General features: G+C 43.3%; 1 protein-coding gene across 2 annotated transcripts; it reads left to right on the forward strand.

The window, feature by feature from the left end:
- The first annotated feature begins 1,759 nt into the window (after positions 1 to 1,759).
- Positions 1,760 to 21,396, forward strand: PKD2L1 (polycystin 2 like 1, transient receptor potential cation channel). Of its 2 annotated transcripts, XM_090145140.1 has the most exons (16): positions 1,760 to 2,367; positions 4,015 to 5,565; positions 7,710 to 7,823; positions 9,141 to 9,268; positions 10,366 to 10,622; positions 11,418 to 11,642; positions 11,974 to 12,202; positions 12,535 to 12,705; positions 13,354 to 13,535; positions 15,488 to 15,608; positions 16,002 to 16,100; positions 16,848 to 16,969; positions 17,294 to 17,411; positions 17,686 to 17,822; positions 18,529 to 18,676; positions 19,103 to 21,396. In XM_090145140.1, exons 2-16 carry the CDS (start codon positions 5,268 to 5,270, stop codon positions 19,301 to 19,303), a joined length of 2,550 nt encoding a protein of 849 aa, XP_090001266.1. In that variant the 5' UTR covers positions 1,760 to 2,367; positions 4,015 to 5,267; the 3' UTR covers positions 19,304 to 21,396. The 2 variants fall into 2 exon arrangements, with proteins under 2 accessions (XP_090001266.1, XP_090001267.1); XM_090145141.1 differs by lacking the exon at positions 4,015 to 5,565 and having other exon boundaries at positions 1,761 to 2,367.
- Positions 21,397 to 23,136: the final 1,740 nt, after the last annotated feature.

Below are 23,136 nucleotides of genomic sequence, written 5' to 3' on the forward strand. Positions count from 1 at the left end.
GGTCTTTGAAGAACCTGTCTGCCCTGTCCTCCTTTATAGAAAGGAGCTGGAAACTCACTTGTCTCCTTCCACATCCATTTCCTCTCTTAAGGGAAGGACTGCAGACCTCTGGGATCGTGTTAGGTGGGTAAAATGACCTACGTTAACTGTGTATTTGTATTTTGAGTGTTAATAGGGGGAGAGATCTGTCTCAAGTGTAAATTAAATCCTTGACAACACTTCAGAGACTCTGCAGCCCACTGTCTACTCTCAGTTATTTCTGATGACCTTTATAAAGCTTGCTCATCATCTCTTAAACCTTGTGATGGTGTCAAGATAGAAGTCCTCTTCAATCTACAAAGGCTTCTTACAAAGCCTGAACCTCCAGGCACTGGAGAGCTGCAGTGGATGATTGCCCACCACGTGCATTCACACATTTGCACAGTGTGCATTTGGCACATTCTGAAAGGTATGCCTTTTACTTCCTTCATGCTGTGTTGGAGGTGGTCACGTTTCCAGAGAATTCAGTCATAATCTTCTAGAAGAACCCGTGTGGATCCAGAAATTAATTCAGCTTTCTCTGGCTGATGACAGGCCTTTTTATCCACGAGTAAGGTAAAGGAAAGTAGCAGAATTGCTATCTTCACTATTAATTTTGATGTAGTTACACAGCATTGCCATGGCTGTTCTTTCACTTCTAGCTTTACCTAGATAAGTATAGTTTGCAGAGGTTTTGGGAAAACATACTGACAGCACACAGTTGAAGGGCTGCTGGAATGGTGCTAGGATCCATACCAGTAGTAGGGCTGCTGTGGTAGGCTGATGATAAACATGATGGCAGAAAGATCAAGCTTCCTACTTCTGTGGTCTGTACTAAACCAGCAAGAGTCAGAAACATATTAGAAGTCATCCTGCTTAGGTACACAAGGATGTCCCAACTTCTGAAATATCCTTGGACCCCTCCACAGGGACCCCAGGATCCCAGCTAACTTGTCTGGGTACTGAGGTAGAGTGAGCCTGGAAAGTGCTGGAACACAGGTAATAAATAGGTGGCTGATGTGCAAACACACAATGTTGCCAGTGACTGGTAGGGCTCAGGCTCCTCTTTCACCACCTCTTTCTCAATCTGTCACGAGTGGGTTCAGCCAGGTGATTGGCTCCTCCCTGAATATTAAACACATGTAGCATCTAAGCCTAACACTGATGCTAACCTCTGGCTTATTTTAAAAGCCACTTGAGCCCGTCTTACCTTGTTTTTCTATCTATAAAATGGGATCCTTATGTATTGTTCGGAATGATACGATCAGGAATTAAGAGAAACACAAAGTCCTGTACAACATGGGACCATGCAGGTTGAGTTAATGCAATTGCTCTGTGCACAAATGATCTTAATCTAAAAAATGCTTTGGTTAGAGCAACTGCTTGGACAGAGGTAGAAAGGTGGTGAATCATTTCCAGCTCTTGAGAAATGTATTCTTCTGCTCTCTAGCCAGGACCTGGCCAGCCCTATCAGCCTGAGAATCATAGGAGCAAGCTTAGGATATGCTAGGAGGGGACTAAGTGGTTCTTTAGTGCCCAGAGTCCCTCCATCAGTTTCTGAAAGTGTCAAGACTCCTCATTCTGCATTTCTTCTCTGGAGATTGTTGCTGGATCTCAGGAGGTTCCCTGGCCTTGGGTGCAGGGATTCACCTTTTCCCCTCATGCTGCTGGAATTATTATAGCCATTTTTTCACCCTTGGGGACTGTCTGTCTCTCCTATTCAGCATGTAGGTGCTAATGTGAATTTCAGCTAGGGACTACGGGAAAAAAACAGCATGAAAATGTCAGTAGGTGGCATCTGAAAGAAGAAGGTGGATAATCTCTAGATAATCCTGAAGCAGTTGCAGAGATACTCAAGGTTTTGCACTGGAGATCCCTGATCTGAGTGCATCTTATCTCTAAAGCTTGCTCTGGGCATGACAGGAGCAGACAGAGATGGGTTACTCTAGCCAGGTGTGAGTTACATGATACCTAACTAGTGCTGAGGATGTTAATTTGAACTACTCATCCAATTTTACCCCTTGGTCCCATCCACCATATTGCAGCACACAGATGACATACAAGAATCAGTAACCTGCAAGAAAACCTTTCCCAGGTGGAACAAGTTGCAGTCATTTACAAATTGCACATCCCAAACACCTGCACTGATCTTCAGAGAGGATTGATAGCAGTCATTCGCTGGTTCTTACGCTGTTAGCAGGTGTTTCTGTAGCTCTGTCCAAGCAGCGACAGGACGGGTCTTTGTGGGGCTGTGCCGATTCTGCCTGTCTTTTCTTTATTAATCGAGGGGACCGAGTATGTGGCGATTGAACGGGTTTGGCAGAGGATAAAACTAAGCTGGCTGGGAAGGTGAGTGCTGGTGGGATTGACCTGATGTGAGCCGGTCTGGGAAGTCAATAGAAGAGGTGGCCTGCAGTCACTTGGAGTGCCACCTCAGCCCATAGCCTGGGACAGCGGGCACAAGGCAGCACCCCGAATGCCACGTTACCAAGCTGATGTTATGTTTTAGTCCTGCTCGCTCGTACAGCCTCGTGGGTTGGGGCGCATGGGGCTCCCTCCTGTGACGGAGCGCGGCTGCCCCCCTCTGGCTGCTTTTTCCCCTACTAAATTCTTACCGCAATATACTTCTAGAATACAGCGAAAATGAAATCAAACGTACCGCCTTGTTCCTTTTGGGTGTGTTTTACTGTGATTAACTCCTTCCCAGTGCACTGAATGTAACAAGGCGTTTAAGTGCAGAACGTTCCTGTCCGCTTTGCCTAATGAGAGCAATCAAATAAGGTTCCTCTTATTGATCAAAACCGTGTTGCAGTAGGGGACAACACTGAGAAGGAAGTGCCTCGGACCCCAGTGAGGCACAAAAGCCAGATTCCATTTCAGCCTTCACCCTCCAGCTTCACTCCCGAAAACAGGTGTGAAGCTCTTGCAGCTATAGAGATGCATAACACCTGTGCTGGTATTTAAATACTAGAAAACATTTTTATTTGAATAACTTGTTTACTATCTTGGATATTCACTACATAGCAGGTTTTGTTTTGTTTTGTTTCCTTTATGGAAAGGGCATGCCATAAAACTAAGGAACCATTTAATTGTGTTGTTATACATATTTCCAACTCTAAGGATTCTGTATTTAGTGCTCTTTTCTCTGCCTTTTGTTCAAATTGTTTGTAAAGGATTTTAATTTTGACACTGTACAGGAAATCAGATATTCCTTTCTGAGGCCCTTCTACCTGAGTTCACTCTCATGTATTTGCCACAGGATGTGATTACTACAAATAGATGACAGAATTAGCTGTGGCTTATACTTCTTTTATAAAGCAGTTAACATATCAATCATGACAGAAAATAACTTTAAGTGAGAACTGGAAGGAAACTACTGCCAGTTTTATTTAGTGCTTTCAGAAATTTATGTTAAACTGTAAAGCACTGTTGCTGCCCCCTGACAAGTTTCCAGAGTAGGAGAACTGGCTCTTAGAAACAAGCCAGCAGACATGCTTGATGCAGCAAGCCCGTGGATTGCAGGAATTGGCTGGCTTAGCCAAATTCTGTCACCTCTAGCAAGAAAAGCTGCTATGGGGCCTGGTGTGATGGTTCAGATGGAGCATGAGAGCCTTATGTCAGGCATCAGAAAGTAATGGCCCATCAGTGTTTCATACTATGCAAATAAATCAGAACATTTTCAAGTTCTCTTGAAGAAATGTTCTTCTTGCAGAAAGGTAAGAGGGAGGAGATTTCTCTGCAGTAAGTGCAATGATTCCATATTGATGTCTTTGGTTGCCTATTGCTGGTTGTGAGCTGTTCTGCTGACAGTCTACCTGCTTGGGGAACATCTGTGTGCAGTGAATGAGTGCTCAGTTCAGGAAGCAGTCTGACCTGCATTGTTTCATAAAGAATTTATTGACAGGAGAAGTTCTGGGGCTGATTTTTGTCTTACCATATCGTGCTGTATCCACTGTGATGGTGGTTTCTGGGTTTAGAAATAAACCTGCCTTCTAGAGTGTTTCTTCTAGGCCCACTGAAAAACTGACTTCATCACAGAAAAGGATTGGAGAAAAGAAATTCTGTTTGCTGGCTTTCACAAGAATGGATGGTTGGTGAATAAATGAATACATATGAGGTAAGGGCAGAAAGGTGCTATCAGAAAAATGCTGGATGCCATCATCTAGTAGGTGAGAAAAGGGGATGTCTGCATTCAGCTGGCCTGGCAATGTCACCTGCATGAATGTGACAGCCAAGGGAAAATATACCTGCTTGTACCTTTGAGCCCTGCGGCCCTACAGCTACAAACCTGGGTAGTCAGGAAAAGCACCTCCCCATGGAGAACTGCTTGCAAAAGTCTTGAGAAGGGACCAGACTATATGTTCCTTTACCATCTTACTGCAGCACCTGTGAGATGTGGGACTACTTATTGCTGCTACCTGGTGGGTAAACACCATCACCCCCTTGCTCTTGTGCTTTGCAGTTTTGTTGTGATTTGTGGTTTGCAGCAGAGCAAGCAGGCACTGCAGGGCTTGTGGGAGTTCTGCAAAAGTTGAAGAACTCAGCTCCTGGCTTGCAAAGCAAACACTGGAACTTTACTCTCACTTTCTGCTCCTGCCTGTAGTAATGACTTAGCAAGGAGGAAGCTGTGACCGGGATCGCTTTAAGGCCAAACCCAGCTTCTCGCTGAGAGCCCGGTTTCCAGAGCTGCTAACCCTCCGAGCCAGGGCTGCCGGCGCCACCTGGTGACAAGCTCTTTATTCTTCGACCCTTCCCTAGAAGTTCAGACCTTCCTCCGGAGCAGAGGGTCTGTCTGACTGTGCCCACCGTGTGTCCGCTCCGGTGGCCTTCTCTCGGGCACCCGCTGTGGTTCCCGGTCGGAGCCCGTCTGTGCTGCAGGTGGCCCGAGGGGTCCGATTGAATCCCAGCTACCCCCTCCTCCCTGCGGCTTTGGCACTGTCTCCTGGCAGCCTCCTGTTGCCACAGCCCCACTAGGGTCTGTCGCCTTGGTTAGGAGCAGGGCCGTGTCACTGTAGGGCTGACGGTGGTTCTTATGGTGGTTGGTGCCACCCTCCCATACGTGTCACCAGCTGAGCTGGTATAAAACAGAGGGTGCGTGCTCTCTGTGGGATGCTGGTCATGTACCCTCTCTGAGGCAGCCGTGCTGTTTGGCATTGACTGATTCCCTCTCTGCTAGCTCACAGCTCCAGCTGGGGCAGGCTACCTCCACAGCTCCAGCTGATAAGCACTTCTGCTGCCAGTGAATAGCCATGAGTTCTTCTCACCTAAGCAACAGAGCTGAGAGCCGCTTTCGATCCCCAGAGGAGCATGAACTGGAGGCTGTGGGGAAGAAAGCCTGGGATAATCCTGCCTACAGTGGCTCCCCCTCTACCTCCTTGAAGATTCGAGCCATCTACAACCCCAAATCAATTCTGGAGAATCCCTATGAGAGCTTTGAAGAGGCGAGGGATCCGGTGCCATACCAGGAGGAACAGAACAGAATTTCCCAGGAGGGGAAGACAAGTCCTTTCCTCAAGTGCTGCTTCTACATCTTCAGAGGCATCCGAGGTAAAGCTCTGACATCTCAGTAGTTCAGATCTACTAGCGCTTGGGAAAAGCAATGATACTTGGGAGGGAAGTGTGGGGTTGCAGAAGGTAGGAGCTGCATAATACCTGTATAGAGCAGGAATGTGCTCAGTATAGACTGGTTTTACTCCAGGCATCATCTTTAGTTGACCTGGAATGAGCATCCACATGTGAATGCCAGTTGTCCTTACATCTAGCATTGTTAATTGACAAAGAAGCCAGAGCAGAGGTGTATAGAGATCTCTGGTTTACCAAGGAGCAATGCTGGCTGGGATTGGTAGGTAAAGAAAAAGAAAAAATAAATCCATACTTCATCAGTAAAATCCAGTTTTTGAAACTGGGGAGTGCAAATGAAAATACAGATCAGGACACAACAGCATTCCCTTCTTTTATAGTAGTTGCAGCAGTGTTTCCCATCAGCAAGGGTGGTAAACAGTAGGGTTGTAGGATAGACCAGAGCTGGGCAGGTGAGGTCCAAAGGTCAGGACAGGAAGCAGAAAAGGCTCAACTGGTCTCACAGGGATATCTCTATTCTCAACACGTGGATACTAGGAGTTCCCTGCCTCATGTGGGGGGCTGTGGGGGAGAAGAAGAAAAAACCCTGAAATATTATGGTATAGTCATATCTAGAGATAAAGGGGGTAATTTAAGTGACCTGAACAGATTGTCCTTATCAACAAGCCCCTCACACTCAAAGTTCTTGCCCTCTAAATTCCTTTGGTTGCACTGCTCGCATCTTCTTGTCTTTCATTGTTTATTACACACAAAAAAAAAAAAAGAGAATAAGACTGAAATCATCAGGAGTCCAATGATTACAGTGACCTTTAGGTCAGCTACTCGAGAAGGGCACTTTCTTTATACTGTCTCAGTCTTATTGTTGTCGCTTTTGGTAATGTGTCTGCCCTGTTGTTTCCTGCAGTTTTGTTTTATTTTGTTTTTCTTTCTATTATGGAAGTTCTCATAGACCACATGCTACTCTCTTGCAGTAGAATAAATCCACACCTTCTGTAGGTGCTCATTTCTACTGCTCGGCTTGGTGTGGCTAGAGCAGTCTGTCCCAGAGTGAGCGCGGATGCTGGGACAGTCATTTTGACATCTGAAAGTACAAAAAAGTTCTCTACTTTGTTGAGATGCCAAAGAGCTATCAACAGGATGGAGGTGAATGTTCACAGGCCACTGCAGCACTTTTGCTTGCGCCAGAGCAAAGAGCCTGACTCCTTCCTTTGCCAGGGATGACTTCAGATGTGCTGCCTTTGATCCTGGCTTGCAGGAAGATGGTTGTTGTGCCCCACTGGGGATGAGTATCAGGGCTGAGCTCTCTAGGAGGTGCTGAAAACACAGAGTCTGTGGGTATTATTGACACAGATTCCATCACTAGGCTTTCAAGTGGAAGTTATTCTGCCTTTTAACTGGAAAGGAAAGTTTCTGAAATTACAATGTAAAGCCATTACAGCAAGAACAGCAAAGTCATTAATGGTGTTCGGCGGTTCATCAAAACCAAGATATTGAAGCTTCTTTAAAAGGAAGTGTTTCTGTCTTTTTGATCAATCCTAACGACATCTAATGAGTTCCTTTCACTGTGTGAAGAAATCAGAACATTAACTGGTATAAATTGGCATATTTTATTGAAGTCAGCAGAGTTCCATTGATGGACATCCTGAAGACAATTTAGCTCTATATTTTATGCTGAAAATATTGAGTTGGGCTATTTGATTGAGTCTTATAGCATACCAAATATCTGTGAGTTTGTGAGCAAGCAAGGGACAGATATTTTGAGCTTGGCAGTTCATTATACACTAAAAAGAGCTAATAACTGTAAAGCTAACGTCAGATGCAGTTCAGTATAGAAGTCCTTACTAGAAGGTAAGATGTTGGCACACGCGTGACTGGGATGAAATTACATCAGTCCTAGAGAACTTATGAGAAAGACTGAATTTCTGCAAAAAGTAAGCTGAAAAACAGGCAGGAAAAGATTGGTCCTTGCTGAATTCAGACAGGAAGCTGGAGGGATTTAGCAAAACAAAAAACAAACAGAAAAGGAAATGTCATTCTTTAGAAATAGAGCTCCTCACTTAGCCTTTGAGAATGGCCATCAAACTCTCCATTTCTTTCTTTACATCCCAAAGGTCTGTGGGGCACTACGCTAACTGAGAACACAGCTGAAAACAGAGAACTTTATGTGAAGACGACTCTGCGAGAGCTCCTAGTCTACATTGTGTTCTTGGTGGACATCTGTCTGCGTAAGTAACTACTGTATGTCACTGGGGTGCAACACATGGGGAAGAATGTGAGGCTTTATTAGTAGACTTCCTCATCCTGCTGTGCATGTTAAATTTATTGTACATACACTCACTGCAGCATGTGAGTGTGGCGTTAACCCACAGAATTGCTGCTGCACACACAAGTGAAAAAGCTGAAAATTGCTCTAAACTTGTTAAACCTGCTAGGCTTAAGTAGTGTTTCCAAAGCTGCGCTATCAGTTCCAGCTGTTGACATCACAGTCTGGGAAGAATAGGTGCAAAGTTTTTGTTTTACAGAAAACATTCAAGCATAAGACAGCAGCACCAGAAACTTCTTGGGATCAGAGACACAGGGTTCTGAGAGATATTCCTATCTGAGACTGGTAGGGTTGCTGAAGCGATAGTGCAGATGGCAGCTCATGTTCTTGGGTGGATTTAATGCAGCACTGTACTGAATGCTAATGGTCTTTGTGTGGTTAGAACAATGTCTGTCTGGTTTTTTGGGAAGCTTCATTCGTTATCGCAAATTAGCAGCTGAGGCATGGAGCAGTGGAAAGGATTATATTTCATGGACCCTATGGCAGGAGAGATAAACAGACAGTGCCAATCTGAGGTACTATCACACTGACCCAGGGAGATAGTGCTTCCTAAAGAACTAGGATGTGCACACAGACGTACATATGGTTGCACACTGATTCATCTAGAAGCGTTGGATGCTGAACGTCAGCTGCTTTATTTGTATGGCACCCTTTCAATAGTTGGACATGTTCTTAGTGATCATCATGATGAATGCTCTTCCACAGGGAGGAGTCCTGGAGAGTTGAAACAACGTGTTCAGGGACGTTTTGAGGTTTTTTAGTATGTGAAAACTTACATAGAGCTTTCCACTCAGGAACATGGATAGTTTCTATATACCTTCATAAATTTAGATCAAAACTGAGTGCATTCAAAGTACATCTCAAGAGCAATGTTCTGAGAAAGATTTCTCTGAGTTTTTCTTTGAGGGAGGAAAGATAATGTTATCCAGGAGAATAAGTTATATCATCCCATGGTCTTCTCTGGCCTTTAAAGACCTAAAATCTGTCAGTCTGATGGTTTAAATTCTAGAGCATGCAGCAAATGAAGCTGTAGATCCTTAAGCAAGAAGAAAGTTATGTGACTAGCGTTTCCAAGGTCTCATCACTTGCATCTTGCTCAGCTTACTTACAGTAGAATAAGCTGCACAGAAAGTGAACGTGTGTGTGTCTCTCTCTCTCTATTTATATGGCTCCAAGATTTAGGTGTAAGGGAGGGCCCTCCTCTTTTCTCTTCTTCTAGTGACATATGGTATGACAAGTTCCAATGCCTATTACTACACAAAAGTGATGTCTGAGCTATTCCTGCAGACCTCTTCAGACAACCGTGTCTCCTTCCAGTCCATTGGCAGCATGGCTGACTTCTGGGTGGTGAGTACACTCGTGGCCTGGCATGGTGAGCCAAGGAAATATGGGATATTCAGTTCCCCCCAAATGTGCTGCTTAATGCTTTCAGCAAAACATTTTAGTGCTTGCTAGCTGTTAATAATAGTTTGTCATATGCATGCAAAATATCCACAGGCTTAAAATATATTATACTCCTCTTAGCCAGAATATTGGCCAGTCTGAGTGTTACCTGTATCAATTAGAGTCCAGAACTTATCAGCTAAACAAGCAGGACATAACAAAAAGAAATTGCTATACTTGTTGTACAAGTGGGGAGTTCAGACCCAGACAGTCCAAGTGATTTATTCCAGGCTTTCTCATGTTGGAAGTGGCTTTGAATCCTACAGTCTAATGTCTTCATGTTTGTCTCTTAGCAATAATCTCATTTCCATTTTTATGAGTAACTGTGGGAACAGCATGCTTAACCTGCCTGTAATTTATGCCTGGGCTTGTCTGACCTGTAGATTTTTATGAAGAAGCTGGATTAAAACTTGCACTAACTTTTATGGAAGAAAATAAAGTTGGAAAAAAATGTTTGGAATCTAGTGTGTTTTTATCAAAGAACTGGAGAAGGAATAATATTGGGCCACCGTGAATGTTACTGAGATATTGCAACCACTTATCTCTGACAGTCAGCCAGAAATTCATTGTCAGCTATCATTGTCTTTCTCTGATGTATTAAAATAGGACAATGAACTGTGACACTGTTGCTTCCCCCCAGCATTTCCAGGGAGCTGGTCCACCCTGTCTTTGTAATTCACACCTTATGCCAAGGTAGTTCCTCAAAACTTGTGTTCACCGAAGAGGAAGAGACAAAAAGACTTGCAGAGCCCTTGTCTCTTCATTAGTACAAGGTGCAGAAAGCATGTTACAAACCTGTGAGGAGCTAACAAAGCACCCTGCTGCTCAGTGTCCCTCTTCTGTCCTGCAATTCCACCCAGCCCTGCACGTTGCTCCCTTCCTTAGCATATATCCAACATAAGTTCTACTACTTCCCACCTTGGGGAGTAGAGCGGCATGGGTCAGGTCTTATCATCTCAAGTCCAGGCTGAGAAAATTCCTCTCTTCTCCCTCTCATGCAGTATGCACAAGGTCCTCTTCTGGATAATCTTTACTGGACAAAGTGGTACAACAACGAGTCCCTAGCAGCGCACAGCTCTCAGTCATACATCTATTATGAGAATCTGTTACTGGGTGTCCCACGCATGCGACAGCTGAAGGTAAAGAACAATTCCTGTGTGGTTCATGATGACTTCAAACAGGAGATCTCGGGCTGCTATGATGTATACTCAGAAGACAAAGAGGAAAAAGTCTCCTTTGGACTCACCAATGGAACAGCGTGAGTACATCTTCTGTTCAGGATTAAAAAGTCTATGATTTCTATTTTTATTTTTTATTGACTCAAATTATTCCCTTCTGTTTAAAATAAGATCTGCTGAATGCTGGAGTTTCCCTTGCAGTTAAAGGCAAAGAATTAGGTAGACATTTTGTCTGTTTTTAAGAGAGTGTGCATCTTCCATCTTGAAAACGTTTTTTCCGATATTTTCTCAGCTTTTTTTTTTTTTAAGAGATATCCAAATCACTTTCTTAATATCCAGCCCTTCTAATTTCTACATTGAAATGGAAGGTAGCACATAAAACCACCCTTGCACTTAGTGTTTTTTTTTCCCTTACTGTGATTCATGCAGTTCAGTGTAGATTTTCCTCTGTATTGCTGTGGAGCAGCTGCAGTTTAATAACTCCTTACTCACAGCTTGAGAAGCTGTGAAAGAGAAACTATTGTTCATAAAGTTGTGGAAGCATGCTCTAAGCAGAGGGCTGTGTGCCACATGGTAGAAGGCAATATAGCAGATCCTGAGAGTAACCTCCTCCAAACAAATAAGGTAGCATAGTCAATGAACCTGCAGAAATATCACTCCATAGTATGATAAGTTGTGTTCTGTCACTACTGAAAGTCACTAGATCAGTAATCTATTGACAGTGAAGGACTGATGTAGGCTTAGCTCTGGAATAGGAGTTAAGTGCTAACTATTTGATTAACTGCTCTATATTTTGAAGAAATGGTTTCATTTCTCCTGGCTGCAAGGTTGTATCCCAGGCTGTGGGTGGTAAGGGATGTCTTTGTCTGTTGCAGGTGGAGGTACCATTCTGAGGAAGAGCTGGGTGGCTCATCTCACTGGGGAAGACTAACCAGTTACAGTGGGGGAGGATACTATATAGACCTCAAGTTGACCAGAGAAGAGAGTGCTGAAGCCCTGCAAGTCTTGAAGGAGAAATTATGGTTGGATCGGGGGACACGAGTTGTCTTCATTGATTTCTCGGTGTATAACGCAAATATCAATCTGTTCTGTGTTCTGAGGTAGGCTGAGTCCCACTGGAAATTCTACTGCCTCTTGCTTTTTTCTTGATGCTGTAGTGTCTTAAAATGCAAAAATAACCTTGCCCATGACTGGTTGTAGGACTGAATGGCATCAGTAGATGCTGTGTGGATTAGACTTGGTCTTCCTGACACTACTAGTCACCCTTCTTGGCCTTTCATTCTTTCCTATCACGAGTAGTGAAGCATCAGAAAAAAGAATGCATAAACACACACAACTCTTTCACACATGGTGTGGTGGATATCTCATTCTCAAGTTTGATGCCTCTATTTCCCCTTTTGTAATTATCAGTGTTTTCTTTTCCCCTTGAAGGTTAGTGGTGGAGTTTCCAGCCACTGGTGGTGCCATTCCCTCCTGGCAAATCCGGACAGTCAAGCTTATACGATATGTCAGTGCATGGGATTTTTTCATTGTTGCCTGTGAAATTGTTTTCTGTGTCTTCATCTTTTACTATGTGGTGGAGGAGATTTTGGAGCTGCGTATCCACAGGCTTCAGTACTTTACCAGCATATGGAACATCTTGGATGTGGTTGTCATTCTGGTGAGGATGCTTGCACGCTTTTTTTGTTTGGTGGAGGGGTACGAGAGACAGAACTAATGAAAAAAAGGAGAAACTCATCTAGACAAGAGCTGACATATATTTTGCTCTTATAGAAAAATGGACCAGCAAAATAGACAAATGTTCTTCTCTCAGGTATTAGAAGAAAATTCTTAATCATGCTCTATGGACTGTGAAGTAAGGGTGTAAGGTAATCCAGTGCATTAGAGTCTTGTTTACATCCTCACGAGTAGACTTCAGTTATGAATTGTGATACTAAGGAATTCTGTGGCGTGTTAACTTCTCTAGTTACTGTAGATCCTTCATTTTTACAGCTCTCCATTGTTGCTATTGGATTTCACATCTTTCGTACCATAGAGGTGAACAGACTGTTGGGGGAGCTGCTGAAACATCCTGAAACCTACGCGGACTTTGAGTTCCTAGCATTCTGGCAGACTCAGTACAATAATATGAATGCAGTCAACTTATTCTTTGCCTGGATCAAGGTATTGTAAGGGAACTGCCAGGGCTTCAGACTCAGTCCTCTTCCTCTAGATAGCTTGGGGATTAATTCTTCCATCTGAGTGAATGAGGCTAACAGTTATAATACAGGGAATTATTTCTCTAAGTGATAAAAGCTCAATTTCATAGTTAATCCAGACAGCTTTTCACCTTACGTTCTGAGTCCAGTTAGGTAGAGATAGCTTCCAAGCTCATTTCCCTGTTTGTGTAAAAGACTTTTTTTTTTAAATGCTGAATACAGTACAATCTTGTCCATCATGTACTGTTTACACTATCACTGCCCAACAACTGGAGGTGACTTGTCTGTTGATAGGCATCCCACATGTCAACTAAAGCATCTTGGGTGTGATGAAAGGCTATGCTGTACTTAGGGATCCTCACTATCATCAAGATGTTTATCCTTATAGCAGTTCCTCTTCATATTTTCATTTGCTGCAGGGAGGAAATTCCTATGTTTATGACCTCATAGGAAAGTGGTAGCATGTCTGGGGCAAACATCCTGAACTCTAGGCCACTATTCCCTCAGCCCTGGCTGTCTCCTTGGTGCTTTAGTAAGCCTATACATGAAGGAGAGAGACTGACTTTGCTGATGGTTTGACCTAACTTTGTCCCTATTTTTTTTTTTCTTGCAGATATTCAAGTATATTAGCTTTAATAAAACAATGACTCAGCTGTCCTCCACGTTGGCACGTTGTGCCAAGGACATCCTGGGCTTTGCCATTATGTTCTTTATTGTCTTCTTTGCTTATGCCCAGTTGGGTTACCTTCTTTTTGGGACACAAGTGGAAAACTTCAGTACCTTTGTTAAATGCATGTAAGTGTATTGGCCATAACTAAGTTTTCATTGTTGCGAGCTGTTGTCTAAAGAATCTTAACTGCTTTCCAACCTATTCCCAATTGCAAATTTGACTGTCAGTTGGACACCTGTTATCTCTCAGTACTAAAGCCACAATGTCTAAAAAGTGGCTCATAGTCCCACATTTGTAACGTCCTCGTGGACAAAGGAGCACAGTGAGAAAATTGAAGGTAGCAGATTTGATTGTCCTAGTGTTTATCAGCAGGGATGTGAGCAGCCCATGCTTTGAGACTCTTTGCAGCCTTTTGATTCAATAGAAATTCCAGCCTGACAGTTTAGTGAGCAGTTTTGTTTGTCTGTAATATAGACATCTTTCACTTGATAATGGTATTTTTAGGTGCAGCAACAGCACTTGGCATGCAGCGTTACTTACAGTAATTCTGCAGAAAAGCACCATAGCTCAGCTGATAGTGAACAGTGTAGTTACTGCTCTCCTCATAAATCTGTCATCTTCTGATCTCCTGTGGGGCCACTGAGGTAACAGAATGGTGCTGTCTGCTGCTGAGACCTTAACAGATTTCTGGTTTTATACAACAGCAGGTAGCTTTTGGTCTACTTATGTTCAACTTCTCTGTAATTTTGGTGGTAGGAACTAAATTCCTCAAAATAGGTGTTTTGAGGTAAGCCCAATGTTATTTCTCTAATAAAGAAGAGGTCCAGATAGAAGCTCTGGTGCTTTGAAATGTTGTGGCTTCCAAATAGAGCCACTGATCACATCATTTCAGAGTCTGCACAACAGCTGCTTGAGAACTTTCTCATTTTTCCTCAGATGGTGTGTTTTAATGTAAAGGAAGATTCGGTAAGAATATCATTTCTTGCTTCAGGGCTTCAGAAGGAAAGATTGGAAGTAATGCATTAGTCAGTATGATAGCTTTAAGCACTGAAACAGGAAAAAGTCAGAAACTACTCATGTTTAATAATTTGTTTGATATAAAACAATGTTAGAAATATTCTATTTATTAAATATGATAGAGTAACTGATATTTGGTAACTGTCTTTAAAATACATAATATTTTATGTAGTTTATATCTGATTTTAATATCATGGTATATCTGCTTCAAAATAACAGGTCTTTCTGAAAGTTGGTAGTCCTAATATGTTTATTTTAACACATTCAGTATAATGTTTCCTAAGTCAAATAGTAGTCTAAAGAAGATGAAGTAGACATTTTTCAAAGTAAAAGAAATAAAAAGATATTTATTACCAGAGGGAAACATTTCAACATTACTGAATGGGAACAAATTAAATCAAAGAAGAGGAAGCAATACTATATTCCTCTCTCTTAGACCTGAAAAACATTCCCAACTCTCTCAAATAGACCAAAAGAATCCAAAATGGAGCTTTGGACTCCTCAGACAGGCTGCAAGATCTCAGGATTCTTTTCCTTTCACACCACCTGTGTGTCTCTTTCTTTCTGCATTCCTCCCGGCTATGCCTCTCCCCCCCCCCCCCCCCCCCATTTTTTCTTCCTAATTGCAGTATGTCTGTCTGCATGTGTCTATTTACCAGGGTTGTTTCAGCAGTCAGTTTCCAGAGAAGCCTCATGGATTGTGTCAGGACATCTTAGATGGGGGATGAACAATGAGTAGATGAGCACCTGCAGAAGAGACTGTCAATGAAGCAGGTTAAGAATGCTGGTCTTGGACAATCCTTCAGCTCACGTGCACTCTAGGGCAATATGTGGGAGTTATATGGTTTAGCAGTGGTTTTCAGCCTATGCTCGTAGACCTCTGGCATCCAGGTTCCGTTTTCAGGGAGACTATAAGAAACGGTCCCCCTCTCAGGGTCTTGGACCCTGCTTTGGACCATCTTGGCTGCAGACAAGTTTAGAGTTCTTCTCAGGACTGTCTTTAGGAGGTAAGGTAAACGTATATGCTTATGTATGACCTTGTGTTCTTCCTCTCCTCCAGCTTCACCCAATTTCGGATCATTCTTGGTGACTTTGACTACAATTCCATTGACAATGCCAACAGGATCCTTGGGCCTGTTTATTTTGTCACCTACGTGTTCTTTGTTTTCTTTGTGCTCCTGGTAAGCAAGAAAGGCCTCCTTGCCTCTGTTTGACAGCAGTGTTTGAAGAGATCCCTCAATTCCCCCTCTCTGACTTCCTAAGTAATGGATGCAGAGGGATGTTCATTAAATTAAATACTATCAAGAATGTGAATGTAGCTTAAGATACTGTAGGAGAGACTACCAGAGATGGTGTCTGAGCTGAGAACAAATGTACCTTAGGCCACTGCTTTAGCTATCAGCTTTCCTTCCTAGTCCTTCGCTTTGTCTAAGCTATGCCCCATGTGAGAACAGCTACTTGTTTAATTGAGCTCTTCATAGTTACGTTGGTATCTTGCTGCCTCACCTGCTGGGGTGGGTGAAGTGTCTCAGGCTAATTCAACTCTTTTTTTTTTTTTTTTCCTATTTCTCTAGAACATGTTTCTGGCCATCATCAATGATACCTACTCAGAAGTCAAGGAGGAACTTTCAAGCCAGAAAGATGAGCTGCAGCTCTCGGACATCTTGAAGCAGGTGATAAATAGCAAAAACTGTGTTACTTTCTAGCCAAATCCTGAAACGTTTTCTTGGAGTTCCTGACTTGTGTTGAATTTACTATAGAAAAAAATGGTTGCCAGCTCCAGATCCATGTTACTGATATGCAGAACAACAACAGGAGTGATAGTTCCCTTCAAAGATAGATCAAGTTCCCAGATTCTTAGGCAATGGGAGGATGAGAAAGCGAGAGTACAACTTTTCTTCCCTAGACAAAATATATATATATATATATATATATATATACACACACAAAGCTCCTTCAGTCCTTTATACAGTGCTCTTTGATCAATAGCAAGTGAAATGACAAGTTTTACTTTGCTGATCTTAGCACTTTACAGTAGTGTGAATCTGGTGGGTTACATCTGGATTTCCCATGGACAAATTCCAGAAATGGTCCTGGAAGTTCTTTATTGTCTATGCTGTAGGACCAGTATTCTGCAAAGAATGATATTTGAGACAACGTCTTAAGCAGTTTATGACTGGGGCCTTAGGTAAAGTGAGGCTTGGGAGGAGAAAAGCAGATGGCAAGCTTTTTCATGGAGGTAGTGTGTTGGTGCTGCTTTAAAGTGATTACTCTAGTTTATAAATGAGTCTGTAGCATTGTATCTGTGCTTCTTTTAAAACTGAGAATCTTTTATTAATCAGCATCTGTTCACCCATATTGCATTGTACACCCTTTCTTATTTTTCACTGTTCTGAATTCATTTACACCTTTGTTAACAGAGCTACAACCGGACGCTTATGAGGTTGAAGCTGAAAAAGGAACGGATTTCTGATGTGCAGAAAGCACTGCAGAATGGAACAAAAGAACTGGGCTTTGAGGACTTCAAGAACAGCTTGAAGGAGTGAGTGAGTCAGCTTGTGGAATGTCTGTTTATCCCTTTCTCTCAGTCACACTTGTAATTTAAACTCTGTGATGTTCAAGGCCTGGAGAGCAATTAAGTCAGATTATGGCAATAAAAGATGCACAAAAAAGATTTATCACAGTTTCTCACATGTTTAATCTCATAACCTAAATGGAGTTGTGTTGCTGTCATCCTCAAAAGTGGAATATTTAAGTTCTTCGTTGGCAGGAGGCAGCAGTACATTCATTTCAAAAGGGGTGCTCCTGTGCTGTTAGGGCTCATGTGATCTGGTGCCTTGAGCTTTACCTTTTTGTTCTTCTACAGACTGGGCCATGCAGACCATGAGATCACAGCAGCCTTCTCCAGGTTTGACAAAGATGGCAACCACATCCTTGATGAAGAAGAACAACAGCAGATGAAGCATGACCTAGAGGCAAAAAGGGTAAACAACAACAACAACAACAACAACAAAAAACCAAACAAACCAAAACAGGCAAGGAATGAAGCTCTGCTCATCAGTAGAGATCACTCCAGAATGGCCTCAGGAGTCTTTGGATTTGTGATTAAAAAAAATAAGCAGGCAGAGGACAGCTCCAACTCTGTCTGAATAGCAGCTGAGTACATGACCTACTTGTGAATCTGTGTGTTATATTAACAGTGAATCTGACACAGAATTAATATCCAACTTCTCAACAGTTTCTTTATCTGTCTTCCAGGTTGCTCTGAATACAGAGATTGAAAATTTAGGGAAATCCTATGGTGGCAACAACTTGGATGAGAATCTGTCCTACATGGAAGCAAAGAATAACCATGCCAATAAGGCCAGCTGGGTCTCCAAAGAAGAGTTCCAAGTGTATGTTGGTGCTGGCAGTAGTTTAATCTCTCTATAAACAAAGGTCTGATTCCTGCTGTTTTTCTCCCTGATGTAACTGTTTGCACTGGTGTTGAGCAGTTGCAGTAAGATCTGGTCCCTTTTTCACACACGTGAATGAGCAGGTCAGGAAAGAATCAGGTCATTTCTTGTAATGTGTTTTGCTCATTTCTGTAAAAAAAAAAAAAAAAAAAAAAAAAAAAAAAAAAATCAGACTGAGAAATATTGCTTTCTGCCTCTTGAATAACCTCTGCAGGTATCAGATGGCCACAGGCAATACGCTGTCATGTTCTGTATCAGGAGTTAGCCTGGAAAACTTGGCTAGGGACAGTTGATACCTTTACAAGAGGTTCTGGGCAATAAATATCCTTGGTTTATAGCCTAACTGTCCGTCATCCTCCAGGTTTGAGAATAACACATGGCTGTTTCTTCCTTAAGAATAGTATGGGATACATACCGCAGAGAATCAGGAGGGCAATATTAAAAGAGAGACAGATGCAATATTAATAATGGGATTGCGTTGTGGCTCGACTATGGAGGGAATTCTGTGTTCATTGAGTATGAATCAACATCTCTGATGTGGAGTATTCATTCCTGTTTGAGATCTAGCCTATTGTCCTTGAGATAACTCTTGCAAATCCTAGTGTTCATAACAACAAAAAAGTTGCAAATGCCCTGTCTTCCTCAGACTCCTGCAACGTGTGCTGCATCTGGAACAGTCCATACACAGCATTGGCTCCAAGATTGATGCAGTGGTAAGCAAACTAGAAGTGCTGGAGAGAAACAAGCTGAAAACGAAGGATTTGATGGGCAAGCCACTGGATAACGGTAGGAAGGTTGGTAGCCCTCCAGCATACATTTGAACTAGCTTCAGGGTTGGTGACCTGCTGCGTGAATGGACCTATTAGCACCTTTTCTTCTCACATCCCCATTGATGCAAGACAAAAGTTGGTGGGGTCATTATCTTGCATGGTCTAATCATTTCTGTTCAAGAGCAGTGGCACAGGATTCCTGTCAACATTCTTGTAAAGGGCAGAAAGGGATGGTGCTCTTTTCATCTGTTCATTGCTTGAATCTATGTTCATCAAAGCATTGCAACAGTGTATTGGATCGTTAACAGATTGATGGACTTGTACTAGTTTCTAGAAGAATGTGGAAAATATTATTTAAACATCCCGGACACCTTGTCTCTCCCCTGAAGTGTTGCTTGACTTCTTGTTGTGTTTCTAACAATGCAGGTCACTCTTTATTCTGGTTAACAGGAGGAAGAACCCAGTCAGGAAGAACTGCTCTCCCAGAGCCTGGACCAGCTGGGGAAAGAAGCAGCAGAAGACTGGGGAGTGGAATATGTACAGGGAAATAACCCAAGTTGCATCTCTTCTCAGAATGGGATCTGCCCAATCTTGCTCAGATCAAGTGTACCAGGGTCTCAGGCACCCAAGAACATCCAGTCACAGTTGTGATGAGCGCTTCTAGCAAACAGTCCAGTGTTCCCAGTCTGGCTTCTACAGTACTATGTCACTGTCAGTTGTTTTTCCCACTGTTAGAATAGTCAGAACAGCTGAACGCAGGCACCACTGTTGCCAGAGACTGGTGATGTGAAAAACTGGTGCCGCTCATTTCCAGTGTAGTGATGCACAGACCTAGAACTTCTGGCCCCTGTGTCTCTGGACTAGTTAGAAATTTGGAACCAGGTATTGCATTAGGTTTCTGTCTCTGAACAAGACAACTCAGAGTGCTTCTACCTATATTTTCCCAAGATGTAAAGGCCTCAGAGCTCTGGAAGTACTTGGATCCAGAATGGGAAACTGCAAGTCGTTCCCCACAAGCACATGCCTGCTTTCTCAATTGTGAGGAAAAGTTGAGGTAATCATGTTAACAAAGCAGAATATAATCATTAGTGTGAGACAGAAAGGAGAAAATAGTTGCAGTTGCATCTACATGGTTACCACTAACTTTGTTCTGTTGTAATTTGCATCCAGAACATTTTGGTAACCCTCTTTGGTTACCAAAGATTCAGATGTTGGAAAAAATAGGGTATAAATGCCTCAGTCGAGATAATTAAAATGAGAGTTTACTCCCAGTGTATTAGGAGGAGATCTGAAACTGAAGAAGCAGCTGTTAGTGATATTCTGAGGTCTGAATGTCAGGGAACAGATTTCTTACACTGGATCAGCCCTGCCCTGGATAGGCCAGGCTCTAGAGTGGTCACAGCTATACGGTAGTGTTGACAAACTGAAGAAGAGGGTCATTCAGTTGCAAGATCCCAGCAGGAGCTGTGAGCCCCTGTCACGCAGCCCACAGGGAGCTTAGATTTCAGCTAGGATCTGCAGGTTCTTGCATCTTGGTTTCCCATCAGCTGCTTCTGCTGCTGGGGACAAGACTTCTCTGTGAGATACTGCCATGGTTCTTGACTCAAAGTTTTATTGAATTCAGAATTGAGCATAAGCTCTTTGCCTTCAGCTTTTCCAGCTGAACTCAGAACAATGATGTTGCTTATTTCCCTCTACTCACAGCACTGAAACCATTATCTTACGTAGGAGAAAATGGCTTATGTCAGGGACCTGGGAACTTAAATTAAAATTTTCATAAACAAAAAATCCACATGCTAAATTATAATCCAGAAAAGAAACTATGCACTTCTAGCAGACTTGAATTGCACGTGCACCCATTACCAGTGTGAGAACTGAAGCATGTTATGGACTGCAGGTGAAAATGTTTAATGCTCTGCATGTCAAGAAGTACATAAGCTCTTCTGTTAAATCACTTGGAAAGACCCTGTTTGAGATCCTGGCTCATTAGCAGACCGTTGTTACTGAGGCTTAGCTGCAAAAACAAAATTACAGACCTCTCTTTTGAAATCTGTGGAGGGAAGAGATGATGGAAAATGTGTTGCTGGCTGAGGCTCAGCTCCTGACAACAACTGCTGTGGGGTAAACAGGATCCTGACACAAGGTGCTGCCCAAAGCAGGAATGTAAGGCCTTGCTTTATAAAGCCTTAGATCTCACACAAGCAGAGCGCTACTTCATTCTGTCCAGTGGAAAAGGTGGCACAAGCTCTTTGTTGGCACTGTTCCAGTCCCCATCCTGTGCTTTGCCTGCTGCAGCAGGGATGCTTCAGGCACTGCAGAGCAGGACATAGCCCTGCTGTCACTGGCCAGACAGAGGCTAGCTCCTGGTGGGCATCCTTTCTGCACAGAGACACCCTGCATCTGGGAAGGCAGGAGGGGCAAAAGGACGGTGATGCAGCAGCTGGGCTCAGAACCACACAGTAGGAAAATCAGCCACAGGCAGGTCACAGGTAACACAGGCTGCTATTTAGGGCAGTAGGCTACTAGAGGAGCAAAGTGGTCACATTGCATGGCTGAGTTTGTTCATGCCAGAACCCTGGGAAGCCATCTTTCCCCTCTGAAGGGTAAGCATAGAGCCTCCACACTCTGAGTAGATCTTTTGCCCAGCTCTAGCTGGGAGCAGATAAGAAACACAGGCTGCAGTGGTTTCCTGGGTTTCAGCTAGTGCTCCTTCCCCTCTCACCTGGTGTTTTCTCAGAAAGACCACCCCCTATGCCACATGCTGTGATTTCAGTTGTGCCAGTATCACCAAGTGTGAAACAACTTCTGTCACCAGTAATGCCTATGCTGCATTGTCTTCTCTCTTGCTTGTACCTCTGCATGTAACTGCCTTGTCTGTGCTGTGACGTGCTATAAATACGTCATTGTAAACAATGTGGCCTAGAGTTAGCAAGGCAATTACTTGTCTCCAGCAATTGCTTGTGTGTAATACTCAATTGTGTGTTCAAGCTCGTTGAGAACATAAATACACTGAACAGTAAGTTTATGCAAGTGCTATTTTCAAATGGATGTTGTAAGGCCTCCTGGCAGCCACTGGTGTTATTTAGATAATTCGTGTCTCATGGGGGAAGTAAAGTGCTTTTTCCTCAACAGTGGGAGCAGAGCTGTACTTTGTTTGCTTAGGATACTGGCTGAAATGTCTGACAGGAAGCCCCTGACTTAAAGAAAATTGCTGCGTGCTGGGGTGGTTAAAGAGCTCACTGAGACAGCTGGGAGACAAAGCAGTGTCACAGCCATACTGCCAAAGTACTTGTGGGGTGTGGGGAGCCTCACGGCCTTGGAGGAGAGGCAGGGCACGGGTGTCTGAAACTGGTTGTGGGTCACCTGCCAGAGGCAGCCCAATCCAGCATGGGTTGTGAGCATGAAAATCTCCTGAAATGTCTTCTCAGTGTATCCCTCAGGATGCATTTGTCTCACCAGTGAACAGGTCTGACCTGCCACATTTAAATCCCCCAAACCTGACAAATACAGCCAAACTTTTGGAGACACTTTATGATGCGTGTTCAGTGTTCCAGCAGATGTCAGCTAGCACCTCTACCAGCCCCTCACACCTGAGAACTGTCCTTTGCTGTTCTCACAGGAGGTCGGTAGCAAGCACCTTTTATTTTACTAAGGACAAACTCAGAAAAAATACTTTTTCTATGGCAAAAAGAAGCAGAACACAAAGTTTCCGACACTCTATGATGCTAGATATTCTCACACACATATCTGTAACAAACTCTGCCCTTCTCAGGCTGGTTATGCTTGTTTATCCTCTCTACAACTTTTATACGGGATTAGCTTGGGCTTTGCTCCTTTTTTTAACAAGGATTTTTCACAAAGTAAGTTTTTCACAAATGAGAAGACTCTGAATAAGAGCTAGTGTCAGCCACACTGCTGATTTCTTGACCTTCTGCCTCTTCTACAAGCAGTTAGTAGTGGGAGTTGATAAATCAATAGTACTCAGTCATACGGTTTATTAGAAACTAGGGAAAAGGGAAGTGAGAAGCTGTCATTGTGTGATAAGCCAGCTGATAACAAACCCAGATAAACGCTGCCACATGTAAAAGCAAGAAGCCCTGTACTGGGAGAACGTTCCGCAGAGGAGGAATTTCAGTGGATTCAAAGGCTCAATCTCCCCAAGTTTGGACACAAAGGGGTTTGTTAAAAGAAACATGGCAGATTTTTCAGTGGACTTTTGCAGGACAAAGTGCCTGAGGAATTGACCAGGCTGGTGGCCTGGGTTCAGAGGTGGGAAATGCCAAGTGTACCACCGGCCAGGCATATGTACGCAGAGTGCAGCAGCAGGCAGCTGCAGGGTGCCAGCCCATGGGTGTGGTGAGAGCAGGCCGCACCCTGCTTTGCAAGAAGCAATGCCAATGTCACGCTGATAACACAATGTGGTGTCTGGTGACAAGCCTCTGACCTCAGCTCATGCTTCAGAGCCCAGCTTCATGAGGACACGC

Source organism: Phasianus colchicus, chromosome 8, assembly GCF_987193195.1.
Source record: "Phasianus colchicus chromosome 8, bPhaCol1.hap1.1, whole genome shotgun sequence".
In the NCBI taxonomy this organism is placed as follows: domain Eukaryota; kingdom Metazoa; phylum Chordata; class Aves; order Galliformes; family Phasianidae; genus Phasianus; species Phasianus colchicus.